The sequence below is a fragment of the Anastrepha ludens genome, chromosome 5 (genome assembly GCF_028408465.1).
Source record: "Anastrepha ludens isolate Willacy chromosome 5, idAnaLude1.1, whole genome shotgun sequence".
Lineage (NCBI taxonomy): Eukaryota > Metazoa > Arthropoda > Insecta > Diptera > Tephritidae > Anastrepha > Anastrepha ludens.
This window is the reverse complement of record NC_071501.1, coordinates 125,683,769-125,707,882: the sequence shown is the minus strand read 5'-3', so window position 1 is coordinate 125,707,882 and position 24,114 is coordinate 125,683,769. Positions and strand designations below refer to the sequence as shown.

At 36.0% G+C, this 24,114-nt stretch overlaps 1 protein-coding gene across 6 annotated transcripts in view; it reads left to right on the top strand.

Annotated features, from left to right (window-relative positions):
• LOC128865429 (tyrosine-protein kinase Btk29A) overlaps positions 1-22,593 on the top strand; it is a 36,579-nt gene extending 13,986 nt beyond the window's left edge. For 2 of the 6 annotated variants that reach the window (XM_054105799.1, XM_054105802.1), the window contains exons 2-12: positions 2,887-3,145; positions 18,578-18,714; positions 18,822-18,938; positions 19,149-19,229; positions 19,291-19,421; positions 19,492-19,620; positions 19,705-19,898; positions 19,959-20,299; positions 20,364-20,601; positions 20,672-20,805; positions 20,879-22,593. In XM_054105799.1, coding sequence (XP_053961774.1) covers positions 3,013-3,145; positions 18,578-18,714; positions 18,822-18,938; positions 19,149-19,229; positions 19,291-19,421; positions 19,492-19,620; positions 19,705-19,898; positions 19,959-20,299; positions 20,364-20,601; positions 20,672-20,805; positions 20,879-20,977 — 1,734 coding nt within the window. In that variant the 5' untranslated portion in view covers positions 2,887-3,012 and the 3' untranslated portion in view covers positions 20,978-22,593. Of the gene's footprint in view, positions 1-2,878; positions 3,146-10,099; positions 10,441-18,577; positions 18,715-18,821; positions 18,939-19,148; positions 19,230-19,290; positions 19,422-19,491; positions 19,621-19,704; positions 19,899-19,958; positions 20,300-20,363; positions 20,602-20,671; positions 20,806-20,878 lie in introns of those variants that run through there. The other 4 variants (XM_054105801.1, XM_054105803.1, XM_054105804.1 and 1 more) reach the window with 4 other exon arrangements.
• Positions 22,594-24,114: the final 1,521 nt, after the last annotated feature.

Genomic DNA, 24,114 nt, shown 5'->3' with positions numbered 1-24,114 from the left:
TACATGACGTTCCAAAGTAAGGGTCCCAGGACTGAGCCTTGTGGGACTCCGCCAGTTATTTTGTGCTCTTTTACCCCAGCATCGGTTTTATAGCGCAGGGTTCTGTCGGAAAGGTAACTGGCGACAATCCTGCGAATGTACCTTGGGACGTGGAAATTATCAAGGGCGATCAGAATTTTGCTCCAATTCGCCGTATCGAAGGCGTTCTTGACGACTAGTGTCGCAATTAGGCAATACTCCTTGCTACCGTTTAGCCATCGAGTACCTTCTATTGCCTTCTGCGCAATGGTCTTGACTACAGATACAGCATCTGTTGTTGAACGGGCTTTCCGGAATCCAAATTGTCGGGGTGATAGACCGCCTACATACTCTATAGCAGCCTCCAGACGGACTGCAATCACGGACTTGGATCCTTTTGGTATTAAAACCAGTTTCTGCAACTTCCACTGGGTTGGAAATGTACCTTCCTTTAGGCATGTATTGTAGAGATCTACAAAAATGTCGGTACGACTTTGAATAGCAACTTTTAAGGCCTCGTTGGGGATTCCATCCGGTCCTGGAGCTTTATTATTTTTAATCCGTTTTATGATCATCAGTAGTTCTTCTTTGTTGGTTAGCTGCAAATTTTGGTCGCCTTCACAGGATCCTACCAATTCGTGGTCTCGTATAGTGTCTTGGACGGGGAACAGAGTTTCTACTACATTACGCAGTGTAGCTGGGCATGTTGTTGGGAGTGGCTTAAAGACTTTGAGTTTTTTCATAACAAGCCTGTAACCGAGCCCCCAAGGGTCATTATCGGCATCGTCGCATAGCTGCAGGAAACACCGGCGTTTACTGTTTTTGATTGCCTTTTTTAGGGCCTTCCTTTTTTGCTTATATTGGAGCTGGTTTTCTTGGAAACTGTCCGTATCCCTAGATCGTTGGTAGATTCGCCTTGCTCTTAAACATTCGCTGCGCAGTTCTGCAATGTCTGCTGTCCACCAGTAGACAGGTTCGCTGTTGCGCTTATTGGGCCTCGTTTTGGACATGGCTGCGTCGCATGCTTCTGTTAGGTGTCTCATTGTTTGTGTTGTTTTCTCAGATACATCCCCTCCGAGAGTTACATCTGCCAGCATGATTTCAATAATCTCAGCCTCCATTGTTTTAACTTTGTACCGCGTGTCGTAGTTATTTGGGAACCTTTCTTCGCCGTGCTTCCTTATTTCACAGATTATTGCGAGGTGATCGCTCCGAGTGTAATGCTGGCTGACGAACCATTTCGTGTCGCGAACAAGACTAGAACTCACGAAGGTAAGGTCGATTATAGACCCCGCCTTTTGATACGTCTGCTGACTTCCTGTGTTCATCAAGGCTATATCTAGCATAGCAAACGCTTCCAGCATGGCTGTATGTGTGTGTATGTGCGCTAGTATATGTATGTGGCCTTCAAACAAAACCAACCTATTTCGACTTGGCGCGTTTAAGCCTATTTAAATCGTTATTTAAGTTTTAATCAGCAACTGTTTTACATAGAAGATTAATTTTAAGCAAACATTAGAAAACAAATGAATTACATACATACATAAAATTGGTTGTGCGCTGCATGCGCCTTCAAAGCAAATTCTGTCAAAATTAGATAAGTTGCTTTGTAAAAAGTCAGCAATTGCCTGCATACACATACACACATACATACATACTTATGTATGTACATCCGAATTACTATTTGGGTTACTTCAAATACTGAAATTTCAATGACTCGAAAACTATATCATTAAAAATTATAATCATACGGCACTGTCTCTGATAAATCGTAGTATATTGTTAGTATGCACGCATACGTGAACATGGAATTGTTTAAAATTTCTGTTTACATACATACATTATAACAGTTTGCTACTCGTTTCCTCATTTTTTCTATAGTCTAAGCGCATTTCGATAATTTGCACGAAATTATAAATTTCCCTAAACCGGTTCTTGGTTTCTTACCTGCTGACTTGGACACCCGATCCTGCTTGCGTTTGTGCATGCAGTTGTGCTTGCGCATGAACGACGCGTACACAAGTCGAGATGGTCGCGCCGATAAAAGGCTGACAATGTTTCTAGTAAGAAAATGCATTCAATTTCCCAGAAAATTAGATACAATTTCAAGTCGAGTGTTCTAAGAAAATAAATAAAAAAATTTAATTCATGCGCACAAGAATTTTTTAACACTTGTGTGTGTTATCTGTAGATCAGTCAGTAAACAGTTTTTTCACTTTACGATGCTTTTTTGAGATTTGAGATATTGCGTGCACACGAATATGCACACGGGATGAGATATGCTTATGCAAGTACTATGCTGCATGCAGGTACACGCGTAAACAGGAAATAATAAAACGATTGTACACTTGTAGAACCCGTAAGTAGGCCCTAAGCGAAAAAAACCTCTCAGTAAAGCACACCAGGCCACTCCTTTAACCACTTTCTTATTTTTTCGCTTTCCTTCGCTTCCTTCCTTCTTTTATTATTTGTTTTGTTTTTAATTTCTCGCTAATTCGCGTTAGTAATTTGAACTTTCTTCATTCAGGTTGTTTTTGGGTATATCAATTTGGCCACACACACACATGATTACATAGCTGCATGCATGCATCCATACATGTTTGCCTTTTCTTTTCTGTAAACATTGTGGCAACAGTCTGCTACCTTTAAAGAACCTTTTAACTGTGCTGAAGTTCGCTGTCAAAAGTGAGCAGTGCCTACATCTCAAGCATAGTAAATTTGTTTAGGACGTCGCGCATAGCACACACATACATACATCCATGATGGAGTGTAGTGATAAATTACAACTGTTAAGAATTTATTTATTAGTCATGGATCGCAAAACAAATTACCAAATTTCTCTAAAAAAATTTTAATTTGCTGCTCTAGTAAACAGATTTGAAAAGTAAAGAAAGTGAAAGAACTGCCAGCCACTCAGTGAGTCCGTGGTAATGGTAGCCGAATTTATGAACCAAATCGGCTAATCAATTAAAGTACATCGCTTGCGGTTCACAAATGCTTCCGTGTGTTAGTTTCGCGGAAACCAGTGTGCTGGGCAATATGAAAGAACGTGTAAAAGAAATGAAAGTCTTTGGCTGTCGGTTAAATTTCTGGAATAATGTCGGACAATGTCTGCCAAGTTCAAAAGGTACGTACCCCTACATATCTCGCAATCCAATAGCAGTTAAGTGGACATTTTTTTTTTTCATTTAAACTCAAGTAAGTGAACACCTTTTTCAAAGTAAAGTTTTGAATTGTAGAGGGATTTTACGCAGAATTTCGTTAAATGCAGAAAAAACCAATGGATAATCGAAAATTTGATATGTTATACAAAGAAGAAGATCAGTTTGATTGTATTTTTCGGGTAAGCTTTGGAACTACTGGATCGGTTCTGAAAGTTCGTTCATTTATACAAATAACATCAAATAATGTGGACGATTCACGTGATCATGTGGTCCCGAGAACACTAAAATCGATGCTCTAAACAGAATGGGGCGGCAGATATGGAAGAAACGTGTTGTAACCCTTTGCGATCAACAGATTTCGTCTCGAAGATATGTTCACGGTTTTATGAATATGGCATATTTAGTTTGTTTGTGAGAGGCATAAATAAGGCAAGTGTTTGCATGTTCGGCGATTTACTGCTATCGAAAAAAATGGATCAAAGAAGTTGCATCAAATTTTGGGTATAAAACGGAATTAAGTGTTCCACAACACTTGAAATTTTGACAGTGCCATACGGTGGGAGCACTCTGAGTCAAAAAGGTCACAGAAGGTCGAGAAGATGTGAATGACGAGTCTTGCTCTGGACGCCCCAGCACATCAACAACTGATGAAAATGTTGAGAAAGTGAAGAAAATTGTTATGGAGAATCGTCGAATCACAATTAGAGAAGTTGCTGAGGATGTCGGCATACAATCTTTTCGAAAATTTGGGCATGAAGCCTCTGGCAGCGAAGTTCCTTCCAAAATTGACGAAAAACAACGTCGCATGATCATCGCTCAGAAATTGTTGTATGACCTCAACGATGATCCAGATTTGCTTATAAAGGTCATAACTGGTGACGAATCATGGGTATATTGTTATGACATCGAAACCAAATCACAATCGTCCGAATGGAAGAGTCCTGGAGAGCCAAGTGTCGATAGCTGAAAATCCTCGAAGACGTAAAACACTTGTCTTATTTATGCCTCTCACAAACAAACTAAATACTCTATATTGCTAAATCCGTGAACATATCTTCGAGACGAGTGTATTAATATAAAAAATAATAATCGAAAGTGGAATGTACGTAGCCAGCGAAATTTGAAAATTCACCTTATTTTTCGCACAAACCTCGTATATGGATATTAGAAAACACTGAATTCGTTGTAACTGATTTATTATGTTTAGTTGTATAACAAAATTACTTATCGCAACTCGACTGATTCCGGAAAACTTTCCTTTCTTCTTATTGACATCTTGCCACAAAACTGGGGGTACCGACTTTTACGACGACTTGCGAATGTGGCTGCATCGACTACAAAGGGTTAAACATCAAATGAGAGAAAAAGTTTTTTCTAATAGCGGTCGACTTTCGACAGGCAATGGCAAACCCCCGAGTTCATTTGTGCCATGATAACCTTTTCATTCAAGCGAAATTTCTTACCGTCGAGCATTTTTTTAGGTCTGCAAACAGTCAGTAGTCGCTGGGAGCCAAATCTGGCGGATACAGAGCAATTCGAAGTTCAATTCATGTAGTTTTGCCAATTTTTTTGATTGACTTGTGACACGGTGCGTTGTTTTGATGAAACAAAACAGAGAGCAAACGCGACACCCCCTTTGAACAGAAAGCACTCAAACGCTCATGATATAAAGCCAAGCCCGTCCTTTGACATCTTTACGATGTCAGCTAACTTACCCAACTTCACTTTTCGATCATTCAAAACTATTTTGTGGATTTTCTTATGGTTTCTGGTGTTACTGCATCATCGGTGTCTCCAAGACCATCGTTTCATTGTTGTTTCTGAGGGAGCGGAGTCCCATCTTCAGCCCTTCGAAGGGAGAGACAATTTAAGCTGCTGTAGTTTTCTTTTAAGTTGTTTGCGCATGTGTTTTGTGGGTGTGTGTGTGTGTGTAGGTATGCATGACAATGCATGCCGTATAGATGTGTGTATGGCAGAAGACATTTTGCTATTTCTTACACTTCCAGCTTTGCATTCATTCTTTTTGAGATTTTGGACAGTTTGTTCTCGAAAGGCACAGCAAAAAATTCAATTTCGCCATTAACTTCTCATGAGATATAAAAACTTCATAAGGCTGTCATAGTGACGCCAAATTCGCTTTAACGCTTCGAAATAATATTAGATTCTTTATTTTGAAAAATTTTGTCATTGCATTTATTACGAGTTTAGGAGTATCTGTTCCTAAAGTTAAACAAATATTGTTCACTGTCTGCAGCTGTTGCTGACGCCTTTAATTTTAGTTTGTGTGCTTATACAGTGGCGGGCATAAACATGCGAGCATGGAAAAATTGCAGCTGTTGCCGCATTTAATTTTAATATGCGAATATTTTCAAATTTAAATTTTTGTTAAATTCTATGTAAAATAACTTATGAGAAACTATTTGCAATTTGTTTTTGTTGAATATGGAAATGTGCCAATTTTGTGTTTCGAATTATAAATTGATGGTATGATTAGTATTAGATATTAATTATTGTTAAGGCTAGTACTAACTTCAGAGCCGTTTAATTTCGCCAGCCACATTTGTCAGTAAATGCTGCTAGAAACACTGATTGTCAAATGAGAAGAAACGTCAGAATGCAAATTGAAGAAATGTGAACAAACAAATTTATGAGCATCTCCCCAGAAGCAATTAGCAAATTTTGGTAAGAAAAGTGTTCTTAAACAAATAAATACACATACATAGTAGCACAAAAAATATATAAAGTTGATTTACTTACAGTCTTTGCACAGACGTTTCGTTTAAAAATGCCAGATCTTCGGAGTATTCCAACTCAGGGACTTCACTCGCAAACAAACTGTCAGTGTTCACTCAATTTTAAATTATTATTTCCTATGGTTCCAGGGCGGAACAGAGGGCCACAGTTTAAACACACATTTAAAATAGGTGTGAAAAATCGTAACTGGCATGTCGCGTGGTGTTTTCACGACGTGAACTGAGTACTACTATGCCGTGAAATATATATGAAATTTCACGCATATTTCACGGCAATGCAATTTGTATAGATTTTGACAGCGATTTCACGTGAAACGGGAACTTAGTACTATGCTTTAGATATTAAAAAAAAATATTAGGCCAAGTATTTCAGAAATTTCAGTAGAGATTATGGCAAATGGACTGCTTAGGATCCGAATGCCATAGATATCCTTTGAAGCTTTATTAAAGTAATTTTTCCGTGAATAGTGTTCTTCAATCAACTTTCTCCAAAAGGCTTTCGGTACGTAATGGCGCTTACTATTCCCTCTAATAGTTATAACTTCCGAACTCCTTGGAGGTGGAGGTAGAGGTGATTTTATACACCACTCCTTTTTATTAGTCGAACCGTCTTGATTTGACTATGAATCTGGTTGACCATCGAGAATCCCCCCAGCATTCTTTGTTGTAGAGCACCCAGACTTGGGTACTCACACATATAGTGAAATACTCTTCCCTTGGACTCTTCTTGATTGCAGCTTCTACATATATCGTTATACGGCCATACCATCTTACTGGCGTGGTTTCCCAAAGGCCAATGGCCGGTTATTGTTGACGTAATTCTGAATATTTCTGCTCGTGGCTTTCTTAACAACTCGTCAGTTCTGGATTTGTTGAAATTGTGCCACGTTTGTTTAGTTATTTTGCAGGTATCCGTGTTAGTTCATCTATCAACGGCCTGCCTCTGGCATAGCGAGAAGATGTCTTTTTTGAGCACGCCTTGAGGATAGCCTATTTCTACCACTTCGGATTCGTTATAGGATACCCCTGTCTTACCAGTTCATCAGATTTCTCATTTCCTTCCATGTTCCTATGTCAAGTACCCAGATGAGAGTGATGTCTGTCGACTCCGAACTCCATAATAGCAAAACATCATCAGCCAATTCAGTTAAAACCTTGACTAACGCTACGTTGGGCACACTTGACGCGTAGTGTTACCAAGTTCTCCATGGATTTTAACCCACATCTTCAGGTTTTCAATGCATACTCAGTAATAATTTCTTAGGCAATTTTAATCCATCCAAACTCATGCGTTTTCGGCATCCATCTTCCTTCGCGCATACAAGCTTGACATCTGTCTACATATTTATGTTCGCAACTGTATATTCATGTGCCTTTGTTTATGCATATGTGTACTCCCATATGCGTACCATTAAACCACAAAACCAGAAGCGACTTCACCAAGTTTTGCTTGGCTCGTCATTGTCGCTATTAGATGTTTGCCATCGCTGTTGCCGTTGCCGTCGCCGCATTGCCGGATACACACAGCTGTGCCTTTGTGTGTTTGTATATAAATGCACACATGCATACATACGTACATATATTTTGTTAAAGTTGTTTATTTATGTGTGTTCACTTGTGCTTGCTAGTTGAGATACTTCAACTTAAAGTTTGTTTGCTTGTGCGTAGTTGTTTTTCCACTTTTTTACCGTTGCTGCTACTGTCGTCTGAACTGGCTGTGCCGTTGACTATTGTCTCCTGCAGTAACTCAATTATAAACACAACTAAATGCGAAACTGACTTTGCTCAGAGTTGGCTCTCTTGTGACTCTTCTGAAGTGGGCTGGGAACAGCTTTAATAAACACAATAATAACAATAACCACAACAGCAACAGCTCAACCGCAATAGTTGCAGTGGTAGCAGTAACAGGTTGGCAGGTTGTGTACTTTTTGTGTTTCTTCTTGCACAGTTGAGTTTTAGCTTTTATCATTAGAAGATCGTCATCGCGTACCTGCAATGCCATCTGAAACATACATACATAGATAGTATTTTGCATGGCTTAATAAAAACATAAATATTTCACAGCGCAATAAGAACAATTTTAATAATAAAAATTCAATATTCGATATAGATTTGTTGAAGCATTTGAAGCAGAAGAGTTGAAAATCCATCTTTTGGTTGTAGCAAGAAGCAGCATTTCTCTTTGCATCAATTGGATATTTGCTTACCAAGTGAAAAAGTGGCAGAAGTGCACATAGTACATATGTATGTGCAAGTGTATGTGTGGAAGACTGAGGCAATTTCAAAATATATTTGCAGCAGTGAAGTAAAAACCTCGTAGATGGTTAGCCATTTTGTTAGCTTGAACGAAAACCGTTTTTGCGCTAGTGTGTGTGTGTGTATGCACAGAGTTAAAACCGAAATTAATAAGAATACTAAAATAGTCAAAGAGTGAAAAAAAACTCAAAACACAAAATATGCCTGTGGCTTTAAAACGCTTAATTAGACAACCTAAAACAGAAGGCAAAAAAGTGGAACAGTAAAGCTAATTATTAGGCATCCAGTCGTGATTACACAAACGCGGAATCGAGTGGAAGTTTTTTGCGAAGCTAGCAGAAGAGCAGCGCAGTTTGTATGGATTCGGTTTAATGTTTTAGCAGCTTTCATTGCAAGCTTTATTTAATCTTCAAAGTAAAAATAATAATAAATGTATTTCTTTTCGTTGCACGAATACTCGATTACCCCATCCATACATAATTCCTAATAAGCAATGAATTTTGTAAAACGGCCTTAGTCAAAATGGGTACCAAAAATTGCCTTGATAAACTGTGCTCCAACTGTTTTTATTTTACTTAATTTTATTTTATCCAAAAAATACGAACGAGTGCAAACATATGTCTGTCCACACGTAGTTACATATTTATACATATACTTATACATGCATATGTAGTGCTGAAGTGTGTGTGTGTGCGCATAACGACGTTTTATGGCGTTTGGCTCATTGGTGGTGAATTGCGTTTGAAGGTGATCACAAGTATAGCCATTATAAATATTTATATGTACACACATGCGTGTGTGTGTGCGAACGTGTAAGCGTGTATTTTAAAAGGCCTATACACCTGAGCTTGCTAAACCCAGCACTCAAGTTGGATGAATGCAAACTAATTGAAAAAGTTGAATTTACGCTAAGAACGATTTTATATCTGGCCCTAAGTTTTCTCGATATTGGTTTTGCCATTTTGGAATGCAAACAAATACATACAGACTTCTAAGAGGTGGATATTAGAATAAACTTTTGCATCAACATTTGTTGGAACATGTGGGAGAGCCATCGGCAAGAGAGAGACTCTTCAATTGGCATTTTTGTCAAACTCGTTTGAGATATAACGGAATTATGCGATATTAACATTTAATAGAGAAGAATTAATTTTTGAAGTCGCTCCTTTACTTTTCTTCTAAATTAATAAAAAAATTAAGGTTTCTGTCTTTCTTCTGTATAGTTGGAAAATCCCGCAAAGCTTTTAGTTTGAGGCTTCAGAACCCTAGTAGTTTATCAATTATGAAAAAGATCTTTTTGGAATGTATGGGTATCATCCTTTCATATGTAAACTTTTCTCATTGACCCTCGTATGTACAATAATAAAAAAAACTAAGTATTCTCACCTCTCTATCACTTGGTGAAGTATGGGTCCGATACCTGTTCGTCTCGACAAATCCGAAAGATGAAATACTTTTTTGATTTACAAAATAATTGCTTATTAATATATGTATGTATGTATGGTGATTATGTATGTGTACGTGCCTTAAAATTGTATGTCTACAAAATTCAAGCATTTCAACTTGATTTATGTTTTCTAAAAATGAGTTGCCATATTTGAATTGTAGTCAAAATTTTATAAGAACCTATGTGCGCAGTGTAAACATTGACTAAATAAGAAAAAAGTATGTATGAATATGTGCGCATTATGTCCGTAAGTAAAAACGTTGATATTTTCCGTTTATTTCGAATTTCCATGTGAAAGTGAATTGTTTATCACAGTTTTTTCTGATTTATTGGCGCAAACACGAGTGACATGTATCGTACGTATCTACACACACACATATACATACATGCATACAAATTTACATACATACGTACGTGCATTTTCGCGTAAAATCTTAAAAAAGGAAAATATAATTAACGCGTCACGAAACATATACACACACACACACATCCACTCACGTGCATTTCACTTGCTGTTAGCAGCCGCCGCCGTTCATGCCAGTCCCAGCCAGTGAATTGAGGAAAAGCAAAGCCGCTACCGACTGATTTCTTGTTTGTAACTACAGGCAATTCCATGCGAAGTCATCTATCATTCGCAAAACACAAATTAAAAGCGAAATCTCTTGTGTTGCATCTGTCTGTGTTGTTTTTTTTTTATCTGCGCAACGTCCAACACCTAGCGTCCGGCTCCAAGTGTGGCTCTTCGGCTCAACTGGTGCAAATATGATGCTTTTATCCGCTTTGAAGTTGGGTACGTTGCTAGGTATAGTATAAAATGTGTCTTTATTGTAATTTTGTAATTTTATTTTGATTTGCTAATATTAAATGTACAGTTACGTTCATAAGAAATATACACCCGCAAATGGTTTGTAAAGCAATGAGGGTATAAGCCTAAAATTCGAAAGCAACAAGGAGAGTAGCTGAGTATATTGGCCGGCATATCACAATGGTGAAGAAGGGAAGGCAGGTCCTGCAGCACTTAATCCTTTCAACGTCTTTCTTTTTAGAGTACCGTGTCTTAGATTCGCCAACAAGGATTCTTATTAAGAACTATGTTTGAAGAAGCACATGATTCGCAAGAAGCCACACGATCGGGCATATACTTACCTACTTATTTGTTTAGTTGAATTGAGTAAAATATTTCTTCAAACCTTTAGACACACTTTCTCAGTTCTCAAATGCAGCCTTATATTAACATAAAATAAATCTTGAACGCATCTGTGCTTTCGAAATTCGAAATTCGTGTTTCCATGTTCAGGGGCTATTTATATGGACGCAACTGTATGTAATGAGTGTACATTCATATTGTAGGAAAGTTAAAAAAATTAGCTAAAATGAGAGTAATAAAAGCAAAAGCCGGATCCAGTGCCTCTCAAATTTCATTATGTCGTGGTTCGGTACTGTTTCAGCCAGCCGCTTGAATCTTGCATCGCCTGTTTTGGCAACTTGCTTTGTTTTAATATAGATTTTGAATACTTTCGGCTAATACTTGTCTATATGCAAATAACGGGTGTCGACAAAAGCTTGCAGAATTTTGTTGTTTGTTTTTTTTTTTTGTATGCATGTGGTATTGGTATTATATTTCGTGCATAAGCCCCTTTATGAATTAGGAGAATATACTTTTTCTCGTTTTTTTTTTATATTTCCTGTGGGCAAGTAAATGTTTGTCTTTCTGGCGAAGCTAATCTTAAGAAAAAACGCCATAACTACTGATGTTTCACTAGATTGTCTAATTGATAAAGCGTGCTTTTAGGGGCTTAATAAAAATAATGGATAGCAGCTATATTCCTGAAACGTGTTTAGTCCCAATTTTCACGCCTGTTCGTGGTCTACCTCCGTCTTGATGTTGTCCCGCAATTGGGGGTTTAATACAGCAGTAAAATTTTACCAAGGAAGAATAATAATTAAGCTGTAACAATTTAGAAAAATATTCGCCACAATATTATTGTAGGAAAACTCAAAAAACTATGCCTATGGCGGGATGTGTATGTGCAGAAAATCTGAACTATTCAAAAAGATCCGTTCCCAAGACTTCTATTTCAACAATTTCAAACGAGGTTGCTAGCGATAAAATACTCACTCGTTCAAAAGCGAACTGCAGCTATAAACACTTATTTTTATATTATTTTTTTGGGTATTTACATGTACAGTATTTTGTTTACTTTAGTGCAAATTGGTTTGGTTTCCATTTCTATAGAAATATAATTTTGGGAAATTTGCACAAACGTTAAAATTGTGGAAGCGTTGTTAGCTTTGTACAAGTTTCAAAGATTTGTACAAGATTTCTTGGCAGAGTAGTTATGCCCAGCAGGTGCTATTATAAATTTGTGTAAAACTGCGAACCATCAATATTATGTTTTAGTGTAATACAGTAGGTTTGTTCATGTAAAAATTATCCAGTAACTTAGTTTTCCAGAACTCGCGCTCAAAGAGAAAAATGGTCATTTCCATTGTGATGGGTGTGACCGTGTTACTGACATTTTTCGTTATAATTTTAGAATTTAAAACTGTTACTTAAATTAAAGGACACTAATCCCTGCCATGTGAATATTAAAGTTGTTTGATATCAAGTACCTACTGAAAATGCATCATTTCCGACCATAGCTGCCATTTGAAGACTGTGACGGGTGTGACCTTACATATTTAAGCTTTCAACAAAACTTTACTTTCATTGCAGTTTTTGTAAAATTTCCCAAAGAATGCGTATAGAAATGTTGGAGGAGCACATTGTTTGAAATCTTTCTGGTTGTATGTCATACTTACTTTTCTAAAAAAAATCATATTTTTCTTTAAAAAAAAAGCTTAAAAAAAGGGACGGGTGTGACCACTCTATGTGACGGGTGTGACCTCGTATGAAAATTCAAAAATTTTGCTGAAAATTTTTGCTGATAACATTTCATTTTTTTATTCGCTATCATTAACATCATGTATTTTTCAAGGAAATTTGTTTAAATTCAGATAAATATGAATAGGAAGCATATACAGAGACCGCATCTGCTCTTTTAAAGGGATGCATTTTTGAAGGTTCTTTACCATTTTAACGCTTTCCCATCTTTCGTTTAAGAAAGAATAATTCTGATCGATGTCGTCTTTTGATGCGTAAAAAACATTGATCTTATTCAATTTCTGTTTTGGAACAAGATATTTGAAACAGTCCAGCGGTGTTTTCATAATACATTCTCTAGCTTTAATGGCTGTCCATAATGCTCTTTTTACTGTTGCCCCTATACCATCTACTGCGCCTTTACCATGGCCTGTAGCGAAAAAATTCCATGTCACTTCTAACCCAAAATCCTTAGGAGCATGACAAATGTTGAAAATGTTGTACCTATTTTTAAATTGAGATGCACAACCATCTGAAAAAATGTGTACAACTTTCAAATCAACCTTTTCCTTAAGGGGTTATATACCTTGTGGTCCGGTGAAATTAGCGAAAGTTGGGTTTTTTTTAAAGATATGTAGCAATAATTTTATTGTATAAAAGTTTTTATTATTGGATATTACAATGTTTAAAGAAAAACAAAAGGCTTTGTTTGTGTAAAAATATTTAAAAATGGCGGAGTTATGGCGTTTTCTCCCAAGACCCTTTTTTTGGAAGAGGCTTGCGGTGGACGCGATTCAAGTCCACCAAGTCAACTGAAATCAAAAAATCGAAAAGATTTCATTAGTATAGGGTTATATCTTCTTAGTGAACGATCAATATATTAAATATTTTGATTTTTGTGAAAATAGGAACATGTTTTTAAAAAACTCCACTTCTACAGTCCTAAAATTGGCATTAAAAAATTCATATCTGCAAAATAAAAATTTATACATAAAAAGTTGATAGTTCACTAAGAGGCGACATCAATTACGAACAATTTAAAAAAAAAATTATAAAAATCGGTTGAATACTTTTTTTGCAATCGCGTCCACCGCAAAAGCATTTTTGGAAAAACACGTTTTTGAGATAATCGCGTTTAAAGTTTCAAGCGCCGCATGAGGCCGTACGCTCAGGACGTGACGACGCACAATTTAAAACGCTGTAACTTTCGATCTATTGCTCAGATCTCTATGAAATTTTTGGAAAATGTTCTCAAGGGATTGTACTTTACGATAAAGAAATAAAATTTATTTTGATTTTTTTGAAAAACACAAGGTATATAACCCCTTAAGGTCACTTGTAATCATTTTTAAAACACTGTGTTTGTTATGAGTTAAATCATCACTGATAATAGCGTAGGATTGTGTGGAAATACCGTCTTGATATCTAACCCAGGCGCATGCTGTAAAAATAGTCAATTGTGGATGCTTCCAATGTGCACTTTGTATTTCGTCTTGGAAAAATATTGAAAAGTTTTCAGCGAAATCTACTTGCAGAACCACTTCGTTTTGGTTGGGTATCGCTTTCCTGTCTTGGAAACATTGCGCTTGCATATTTTTGACATACCAATGTGTTTTAAATTGATCTAGATTTAATTGAAAAAGCTTCAAGAATTCTCCTACAGCTGCTTCCTTAGCAATTATATGGAAACGCCCTTACTGACTTGTCCAATACTTCCACAACACTATCATATTCTCATTGTAGTTTAATGGTACCAGATTATATATATTATGACAATAGAGGCATTCGTTTCTCATACATTTCTCACTATGAATATTGCAGAATGTTGACTGTAAAACTTTTGAAGGACTCTCCGGTATAGTGAAAAAAGTTGTATGAGCAATATCTGTCATAAACTTAATGTTTTCATGATAGATGCAAAGGCACATATTGAGGAGTTTCCGCCACTAGGCACACATTTAGCGGCCGATAATTATAAAATTGAGATTTACCAATTTTAATTGTTGGATTTTCTTCCTTAAATAAACTATAGCACTCGCCCACAGTCATGTTGAGGTATCGTTTTGGAACTTTTTGCTTAGCGCCCGTTCATGGATTTTTCACGATTTTTACCATCCCGTAAATAAAAGCTTCTGATTTTGTCAATATCGTCAATCGGAGTTTTCACTCTTGTACTTACTGAGGGCATTAGAGATTTTAAGGGAACGTCTTTAGCGAGTTGCTTAATAACAGCAATTCTTTTCGATGGACTACGAGGCAGGATTTTTCTTTTTCTTTTTTTTTTTCTTTTGTTCTCGCTTTCTGGTTTTCGAATCCATTAAAAAAACAAGCACTTCGCGTTTATGTGACGGGTGTGACCAAGTATTTTATATTACTGAATTGCCAAAACGCGAATAAAAAATTAGTAAAATGTCACCAAACTATTTACTACGCATACTTTGTTATCATTGCAAAGTATCAAGTGATTATAATGTACAGTACCAATTTAATTGAACTTTTTCAATGTTTAGTGGGACGGGTGTGACCGAAAATTTTAAAGTTTTAAAAAATCGATAAAAATTTTATTTTACAATGTACCATGTCGAAACTTTGAAAGAATGGAAGCAATTGCATATTATATTCAAATATAACGGGGTTTTGTCAATAGTCATAAAGGAAGAACAAGAAAATTTAAAATAAAGACACATCGTAAAAAGAATGTAAACTCACTTTTCAGTATAGGTGAAGTTCACAGTGTTGCCAAACTTATTAAACTTAAGGCAAAAATATAGTTTTAGATTTTCCCATATATATTCTTCTCTGGCAGACATTATTTGACTGAATTTAACTAAAAACAACTAAATTAATTTTTTTCTGCATAGGGCCGTTTTAGGTGGAATTTACCAAATATAAAAAAAGTGCATGAGCACAAAACCAGTAACAATTTGCGAGTTTTACGAACAGCTGATTCAATTTTTGGCGGCAACAATCAAAAGTTGAGCTACCTCGTATTAAATTCAAAAAATATATTAAGCAAATAAAAAGCAAAATAGCGAGCTTAGCATCGCATGATTTTATTTCGTCCGCAATAATTTGTTCCATATCAATTCGTAAATTTGAACTCGTGTTTATTTTTACTTTGCAATCAGCTGTTTTCCTCTTTTGCAAATTCTTACAAATAAAAATGTGTCCAGTAAAAAGTTGCAACTTCCCAACTTTTGCGAGCTTTTTGGATACATGAACACCAGACCTAATTTCATACAGACGATTTTATTAAACAAATCCAATTTTTAATTATTTAAATAATGTCTACTTTAAAGTTAATTATAGCACGTATCTAAAGTTAGTGAAAATATTGAAGTGCACGGCTCCTGCAGATGATTTCCGAAGCCTCCTCCAAAAAAAAGCGTTCGGCAGTGGAGATATTTGATAAAATGGCGGCTATAGGAAAACAAATCGAATTTTCTACAAAAAATTTCGCGAAAAATTGCTTAAAATAATCGAAAAAATCATCAACTTATTCCTTCTTTTAATACCTGAAGAATATATCTGAGAAGGTTGTGTTAAAATTTCAAGACGATCGGTTCAGCCGTTTTTGAGAAATCGTATCCACCGACTTCGAAAACACGGTTTTGAGAAAAACGCGTTTAAAGTTTTAAAAACACTTTACATAGGGTAAAAATTCTCTGAAACGCCTTTTCAAATTTGCGTATAACTTCGAAAATATTCACCGGAACGATATTAAAGTTTCTGTGTGCATTTTTAAATATACCTATGTACATTAAGAAAACAAAATAAAAGCAAAATTGATTTTTTGAAAATTCTAACTGTATATAACCCCTTAAACCACTTAGATCTTTTGACGTGATAACGTCTTATAATTCGATTTAGCCGGCTGCACGCACGAAAAAATGTGTCGTTACCTTGCTCATTAGTGTTACCTTGCGCATTTGTCGTTATCTTGCTCATTGCCGTTACCTTGAATGAACTGCAAGCGAAAGCGCGGAACGAACAAAGCAAACGAACGGCAACTTTCGACATCTTGCTCTCTCCTACTTAAGTGAGCGTATATATGTATGTATATGCGCATATGTACATATATAAATTCACGTATTTGTATTTGCATATGCCTTCTTATTGATTATTATTAATTTGATTTACTTGAAGAATTTAAAATAAAACCAAGTTTGTTAATAATACCTGTTGTTTTAATGTTATTATTATTAATTTTTTTATTATATATGAAGGAAAAAATGTATGGTAATATTTACCATATACCTTATAAGATGTGTTGTATACTAATATATGTATATAAACATGCATATACATATACAATTTCGCGCAATTTTCAAAAAGAACAAATCTATATGTAAAGATGCATACAAGTTATATGGACATGTCAAATATACGAATCTATTCCGTACCCAAGCAAATGTAAGCTAACGTGCTTGAACTGCAAGCGAGAGCGCGGAACGAACGACAAAGAGCACAATCGGCCCCCGAGTTCGGCAACGTTCGACATCTGGCTCTGTCCTACTTGAGTGAGCATATATATGTATGTATATGCTCATATGTAGGTATATAAATTCACATGCTTGTATTTGCATATGCCTTCTTCCTGTGTGCATGGTAATGAACCATTTCTCTGTTGAGAATAGGACGATGATAGAAAAAGTAGGAAATGAAAGGGAGTGTTTCGAGTGTAAAGTGTCTTGAAAAAGGCAAATCGATGATGGTGCCTCTTAGTGTTGTTGACTTATTAACGTCTGATGCACAATCGAAATTGAAGATATCTTTCATGAATTTGATAAATGTTTCGTCATTTTTCACGTTTGTGTAAATGTAACTTGACCTATTTCATTGCAATTCCATTTACCTCCTCCTCTATATCCATACAAAATATCTATCAAACAAATAAAATTAAAATTTTGTTTTGAAAATTGCCACCATTCCATCAAAATTTTCTTATGACGTTGTCACGTTAAACTATCGTCAGTAAACCGACTTTACAGACAACCTCTTTTTTAAGAAGGTGAGATATTTTGCAAATTTCCCAGGTCTTCGAAGAAATAATCGGCGGCATTAAAGTTTAAAAACTTGTTGCAAACCTGAAAATAAAATACATTTTGTAATTAAAGTTCATGAAAATCTGGTAAAATGGCTTTTGATATCTACACCCATACAAACATATAACGGGAGTGTGTGCTGTTTTTATATGAATAAACGGATTTCCCTCCTTATAATCGATGCTGAGTTTCTTCACTTCACTTCTTCACTTTAGCCTTCGATTTAGCTTTTATACGCATACATTTACGTGCTTTTTATGTTAAAAACAAAATATTTTAATAAGTTCAATTATGATTGCGCCAGCATCAATGTGTGTGCGTACTCATAGAAGAATTCAATAACCTGTGAAAAGAACCTTGAATCTACTCAATTTTCTCATTTGTCTGACCATGACTTGGAAACGAAGCACACTTTCTTCGTCAGCTTGCGACCTCCATATGACGTTTCTCCAATCGAATGCAAGCTAAAAGTACAAATAAAAAAGCAGGTCGGCTAAAAACTGAAAATCCCACACTCCTACAGTGATTGCTTAACAAAAACAAATTATACCATTTTGGCAAAAGTTTGTAGTTGCGCAATGTTTTGCGCACGATAACTCCTACACCGAACTGCATTTGATGTCGCAACGTTCAAAGGGCATAAGAGACAATCAAACGTTTGCTTTTAGATCTGTTTGTATGTATGTATGTACATATATGCCGGTGACTATACTCGTACGTAATCATAAGTGTGTGTGCGTTGAGCTGATTCATTCCCGAAATAACAGTTATGTTTTCTTAGCAACAAATTTTCAAACCTGAATGTGCGCGACAAGTTAGCGTTAGGGGACATTTCTACTTTGGTTTTTTTGGGATTTTTATGACTGTCCAATCTTCAAGCAGGCAGCGAATATCAAATCAAGATAATGGCCATTGCCTCATCTGCGGGTGATATATTTTATTTATTATTTATACGTATTTTTTAGTAAAATTGTTATTTTTAGTGATAATTTGTTAGAACTTTCTTTACAATCTCTCGCACATGTTTTTAGGCACTGGAAGTTCTCCTGCCCAGAATTCGACTCGTAGCATCAGTCCAAACAACTCCACCTCAACCAGTCAATTCAACTTGCATCACAACAGCTCTGGAAGTTTGGGCAGCTCTACGCCCACATCTGTACCCATACAAGTGAGTATCATTTAGAGCAAGCGTAAACTCTGCTTAGTGTACCGTTCACGCCTAATCACATTTTAATTTCTTTATTTTTATTTTTTCTCTTTTTTGATCCCGTCTAGCCTTCTGTTACTACATTTAAGCAATCACCAAATATTTTGAACAGCAGCACTACATTGTTGGACAACACCATGCCGGGGGGTATTCCAACGCCGGGTACTCCAAATTCTAAGGCTAAGGTAAGCATATCCAGCGTCGCACGTTTCGCAGGTGTTTCGTGAATCGCAACAAAAAGTGAAGAGTCAAAATTTGATGTCGCCATAACTACTTCAATTTCGGTACTTTGCGCCCCCGGCCGGCGCTTATCAAATAATAAGAATAAAAACCACTTCAACTGACCTTAAAATGTTTACTTTTTATAGATGAAAACATTTTGTATATCTTTGCAGGATAACTCCCACTTCGTCAAGGTTGTTGTGGCTCTCTACCCATTCAAGGCCATTGAAGGTGGTGATTTATCACTTGAAAAGGTAAGGAAATTAGTTGGAAGATGTAATTGGTTTTCAATTATTGAATATATTTCGGCTTTAGAATGCTGAATATGAAGTGATTGACGATTCGCAAGAGCACTGGTGGAAGGTGAAAGACGCCTTGGGCAATGTGGGTTACATACCTAGTAACTACGTCAAGCCCAAAGCTTTACTGGGCCTGGAGCGTTATGAGTGCGTAGTTATTTTCAAAAAGTGTATTTTAATTTCTTTGCCTCAAAACTAAACTAAATATAATTCGCAGATGGTATGTTGGTGACATGTCACGCCAGCGCGCTGAATCGCTTTTGAAACAAGGTGACAAGGAGGGGTGCTTTGTTGTGCGAAAGTCCTCCACTAAAGGTTTATACACGTTGTCCTTACATACCAAAGTGTAAGCGCATAAAAATTAAATTGGCGAAAAACAACAAACAAAATAATATTTGAACTCTTTTCCGCTTCTTGCATTCGCAAATAGTCCGCAATCTCATGTAAAGCATTACCACATCAAGCAAAATGCGAGAGGGGAATACTACTTGAGTGAGAAGCATTGTTGCGAGACGATACCCGACCTAATCAACTACCATAGGCATAACTCGGGAGGATTAGCGTGCCGTTTAAAATCATCGCCTTGTGACAGACCAGTTCCACCAACGGCAGGATTGTCGCATGGTATATTACCTCAAATGTTTTTTTTTTTTGCATCTCAATATCCGTTTGTTTGCTCTGTAGATAAATGGGAAATTCACCCAATGGAGTTGATGCTGATGGAGGAGCTGGGTTCGGGCCAGTTTGGTGTGGTACGGCGCGGAAAATGGCGTGGTTCTATTGACACTGCCGTTAAGATGATGAAAGAGGGCACCATGTCCGAGGACGATTTCATTGAGGAAGCCAAAGTGATGACCAAATTGCAACATCCCAACCTTGTGCAGTTGTACGGTGTTTGCTCGAAGCATCGTCCGATATATATTGTCACCGAGTATATGAAACATGGATCGCTGTTGAATTATTTGCGCCGACATGAGACCACATTGATCGGCAACATGGGCTTGTTGTTGGATATGTGCATACAGGTACGTGTTGCCATTTTAGCCAAAACTAAATTATTCAACATTACGGCGACATGTCGGGTTATAGGTCAGCAAAGGCATGGCTTACTTGGAACGCCACAACTACATTCATCGTGATCTGGCCGCACGCAACTGCCTGGTCGGCTCTGAAAATGTGGTGAAGGTAGCAGATTTCGGTTTGGCCCGCTACGTTTTGGACGATCAGTATACAAGCTCTGGCGGCACCAAGTTTCCTATCAAATGGGCACCTCCAGAAGTATTGAACTACACACGCTTTTCTTCCAAAAGTGATGTCTGGGCATACGGTAAAAGTTTGTTTCCTTTATGGTAGCGTCGTCCAAAATTATTTTTCATTCTATCTGTTTCAACAAACAGGGGTATTGATGTGGGAAGTGTTTACGTGTGGCAAAATGCCTTATGGCCGTCTCAAGAATACCGAAGTCGTGGAACGAGTCCAACGCGGTATTATACTAGAAAAACCAAAGTCATGTGCAAAGGAAATATACGATGTAAATATTGCGGAACTCATTGCTTTTTGAATCCCATGGAAAATGTCTTATGGTTTTTATATTCTGTTCGTAGGTTATGAAGAAATGCTGGTCGCATGGTCCAGAAGAGCGTCCCTCATTCCGCATTCTCAAAGAGCAGCTGGCACTCGTCGCTCAAACACTAACCGACTAAATTGCAACTGAGTTTCTCGACGCGGCATTCCGTGATTGCCGAATCACGTACTGAGTTAATTTATATGGATATTAGCAATGAAATCTATGAGTGAAACGCAACGGAAGATAGATAAATCATTAAGAAAACTAACCTAGAAATTAAATAGTTCAAGGAAAGCGATAAGTAAGAAGAATAAAGTCGGTTCTACGTTACCGAAACGACCCGGATTTATATCCGGCCAAGGACTGTCACTCCAGCAGCATTCCCCGTATGTAAGTTTGGGGAATGTTTATGCTGCTACAACAACAAGAATAAAGTACTGTGCAAGGGAAGTTTTTTTTCTTTAGAAAAAGGAAATGCGAAATATCATTCAAATTTACCAAGTAGTCAATACTTTTGTTAGAAACTAAACTGTAAACGCGCGTAGAAAATATAAAACAAGTCAAATAAGCTAAATACTTTAAATGTTTGTAATAACGAAGCTTTTTCAAAGTGCGAAATGCAAACGTATTCAAAAAACAAAAAAAAAAGGACCAAAACAAAGAAAAACAGAAACAAAAAGCTGTAAAAATGACTAAATCATAAATGCTTACATACATAAATGCATCCTAAACTGTCTGTAGTTGTCTCAACTAGCCAGCCACGTTAATTAAGAATAACAAACAGTTGATCGTAAGGAGTTTGTCAACTATTTTTTAATATGAAGTAATGTTTTGTATGCTTTTTTATTGTGCTTTTTACTTTTATACATACAAAAAATGTACGAATGCATACAAAAACTGAATTTAGATATACACATTCGAATATTGAAACTGATTAATTATAACACCTATGGATAATCTATATGTAAGTGAAGACGCCATGTAAATCGTGAAAGCTAAGTTCACATTAAAGAATTTAAGTAATGTTTCATATTTTTACATGCATAAGCTGCGGCGAGTTGCATAAGAAAAGCAAAAGTATGAGTAATAATTAGACTTAAAGATCAAACTACATACATAAATACATAAGTAATGATTTTATAAATTTTTTGCTGATGCGAAATGTTGCTTGTTCCCTTCATTCAGAGAAACTCTCACCGCTCAAATATTTGAATTTCGGTTTACATATTTACATGTAAACACGTATGTATGTATATAGAGCAAACATATTTACATACAATAGATCAAATGGCATTGAGTACGCATAGTAATTATGGATTAATATACATTTTTTTGTGATTTACGTTTAATTTATCCTGATAAAAGTGAGACATGGTTGCACTTTGTGCGTATGACCGACGCAACGCTTGTATTATTGACTTATACGTATACATATATAAGCAAATATTTATACATATATGTATGTAGGTGCACTTTGCGATTATTCAAGTTTTATTTGATAAATATATTAAAAATAAAATTATTGTTTGCATCATTTTTTGGATTTACAATTGCATACATACATACTTCGGTATTCATATACAAACAAACATGCATACAAAGTACATACATACACTTGTACGACACGCAATATCTATGCATTGGTTTTTTTTAATTTTTATTATTATTCGCATTGTCAATGTTTTAGTTTTATTTAAATATTTTGTAAGTTGTATTGAAAAAACGAATAAAAATCTACATAAACGTTTTTTATCAGTACAGTTTTAATTATTATTTGAAGCTGCGGAGAGCCACATAAAGGTCCAACTTTACCGAAAAGAGTTTGTTTTTTCGCTGACGAAGACTTTAATTTTTAAACGATTTTTTTTTTTGCTTTACGAAGACTACGTTTTTTTCAGCAGTGATGCTAATAGACAAAAGCGTTTTCAACGAGTCGGTAATTTGCTATGTTATTTGGTAGCGCGTTACCTTAAAAGTAGTTCTTTAAGCTTTTAAGCTAATTTTTTCCTATCGCAGCTGCGTACATTAGAAAGCTTCACCAAATTCGTATAAATATCTACATACATTTCCATGCAAAAGCTTTAAGCGATCGGCTCTTTGGAGTGATTTATTTAAATTACCATGCAACTTGGGGGTTTTTATTCTCCTATAAGCAACAAAATTTAGTTTCATGCTTCATGTGCCCAACGTGATGTGCCAAGGCGTGCTACCAATTGCACCCAGATGAGGAAATCACAAGTAGAGTATGGTTTTGTTCATAGCTTAGTAATCTTCAAGGAAAGTTACATATTTAGCATCTTTTTTTCTTTTTAATATTCAATGCACAAACGATTACTTTTGAAAGCTTCAATGAATGTTTCACTAAGCCCAAGATTTCACATGCAAATACAAACAATACAGTACCGTAAACAAGTCTATAGACTTAGAGTTGTGAGAAATGCATTTTGTAACTAAATTAAAAAAAACGGTGATATTCATAAATAAATGAGAAAAGAAATAAATAAACAATTACTACTAAAAACAAAAACAAAACAAAGTCACTTGAGCGCACTGATTAAAGAGTTTTATCTTATATCATAAATGGGGATTGCTGTTATATTAAGGACAATGGGCTTTGCATACCACCCTCAGCATTTGTATGTGCAACGTAGCGATTATGCTTTAAGGGGTTATACACAGTTATGAAGCAAATAAAAGACGGGTTGTCAAGGATTTATCCTGAAGAAACTTCAGAATATTTTAATTTGAAAATTTTTGGCGGTTATAAAAGCATCCTTCAAGAACGTAACAAAATTTTTTATTTATGAAAATGTTGATTATAGAGCGCGCTGCAGGCGATTTCTGGAACCTCCTTTAAAAAAAGACGATTTACGGTGTACATCCTAACTCAGGATTGGATTATCTGAAATCAAAAAACCAAACAAATTTTATTAATATATTAGATTATCTAGTAATTAATCGTTCGGCTAATCAAAATAGTGAATTTTCACAAAATGGCAGCTTTTAAAAGAAATGATTTCGATTTTTACGTTAAAATTTGGCCGTAAATTGATTATAAAATGGAAAATAAGTATCAGATTTACAAAAGGAACGATTAATTACTAGAAAATGTATCTTTAAAGATTGAGTTACAACGGTTGACCGATCAAACAAGCCGTTTTCGAGATATCGTGTACACCGACTTGAAAAATGCCGTTTTGAAAAAAACACGTTTAAAGTTTCAATACCTACCTTAAAACGTGCCGAGGCATCTCTACATATTTAGGTATAACT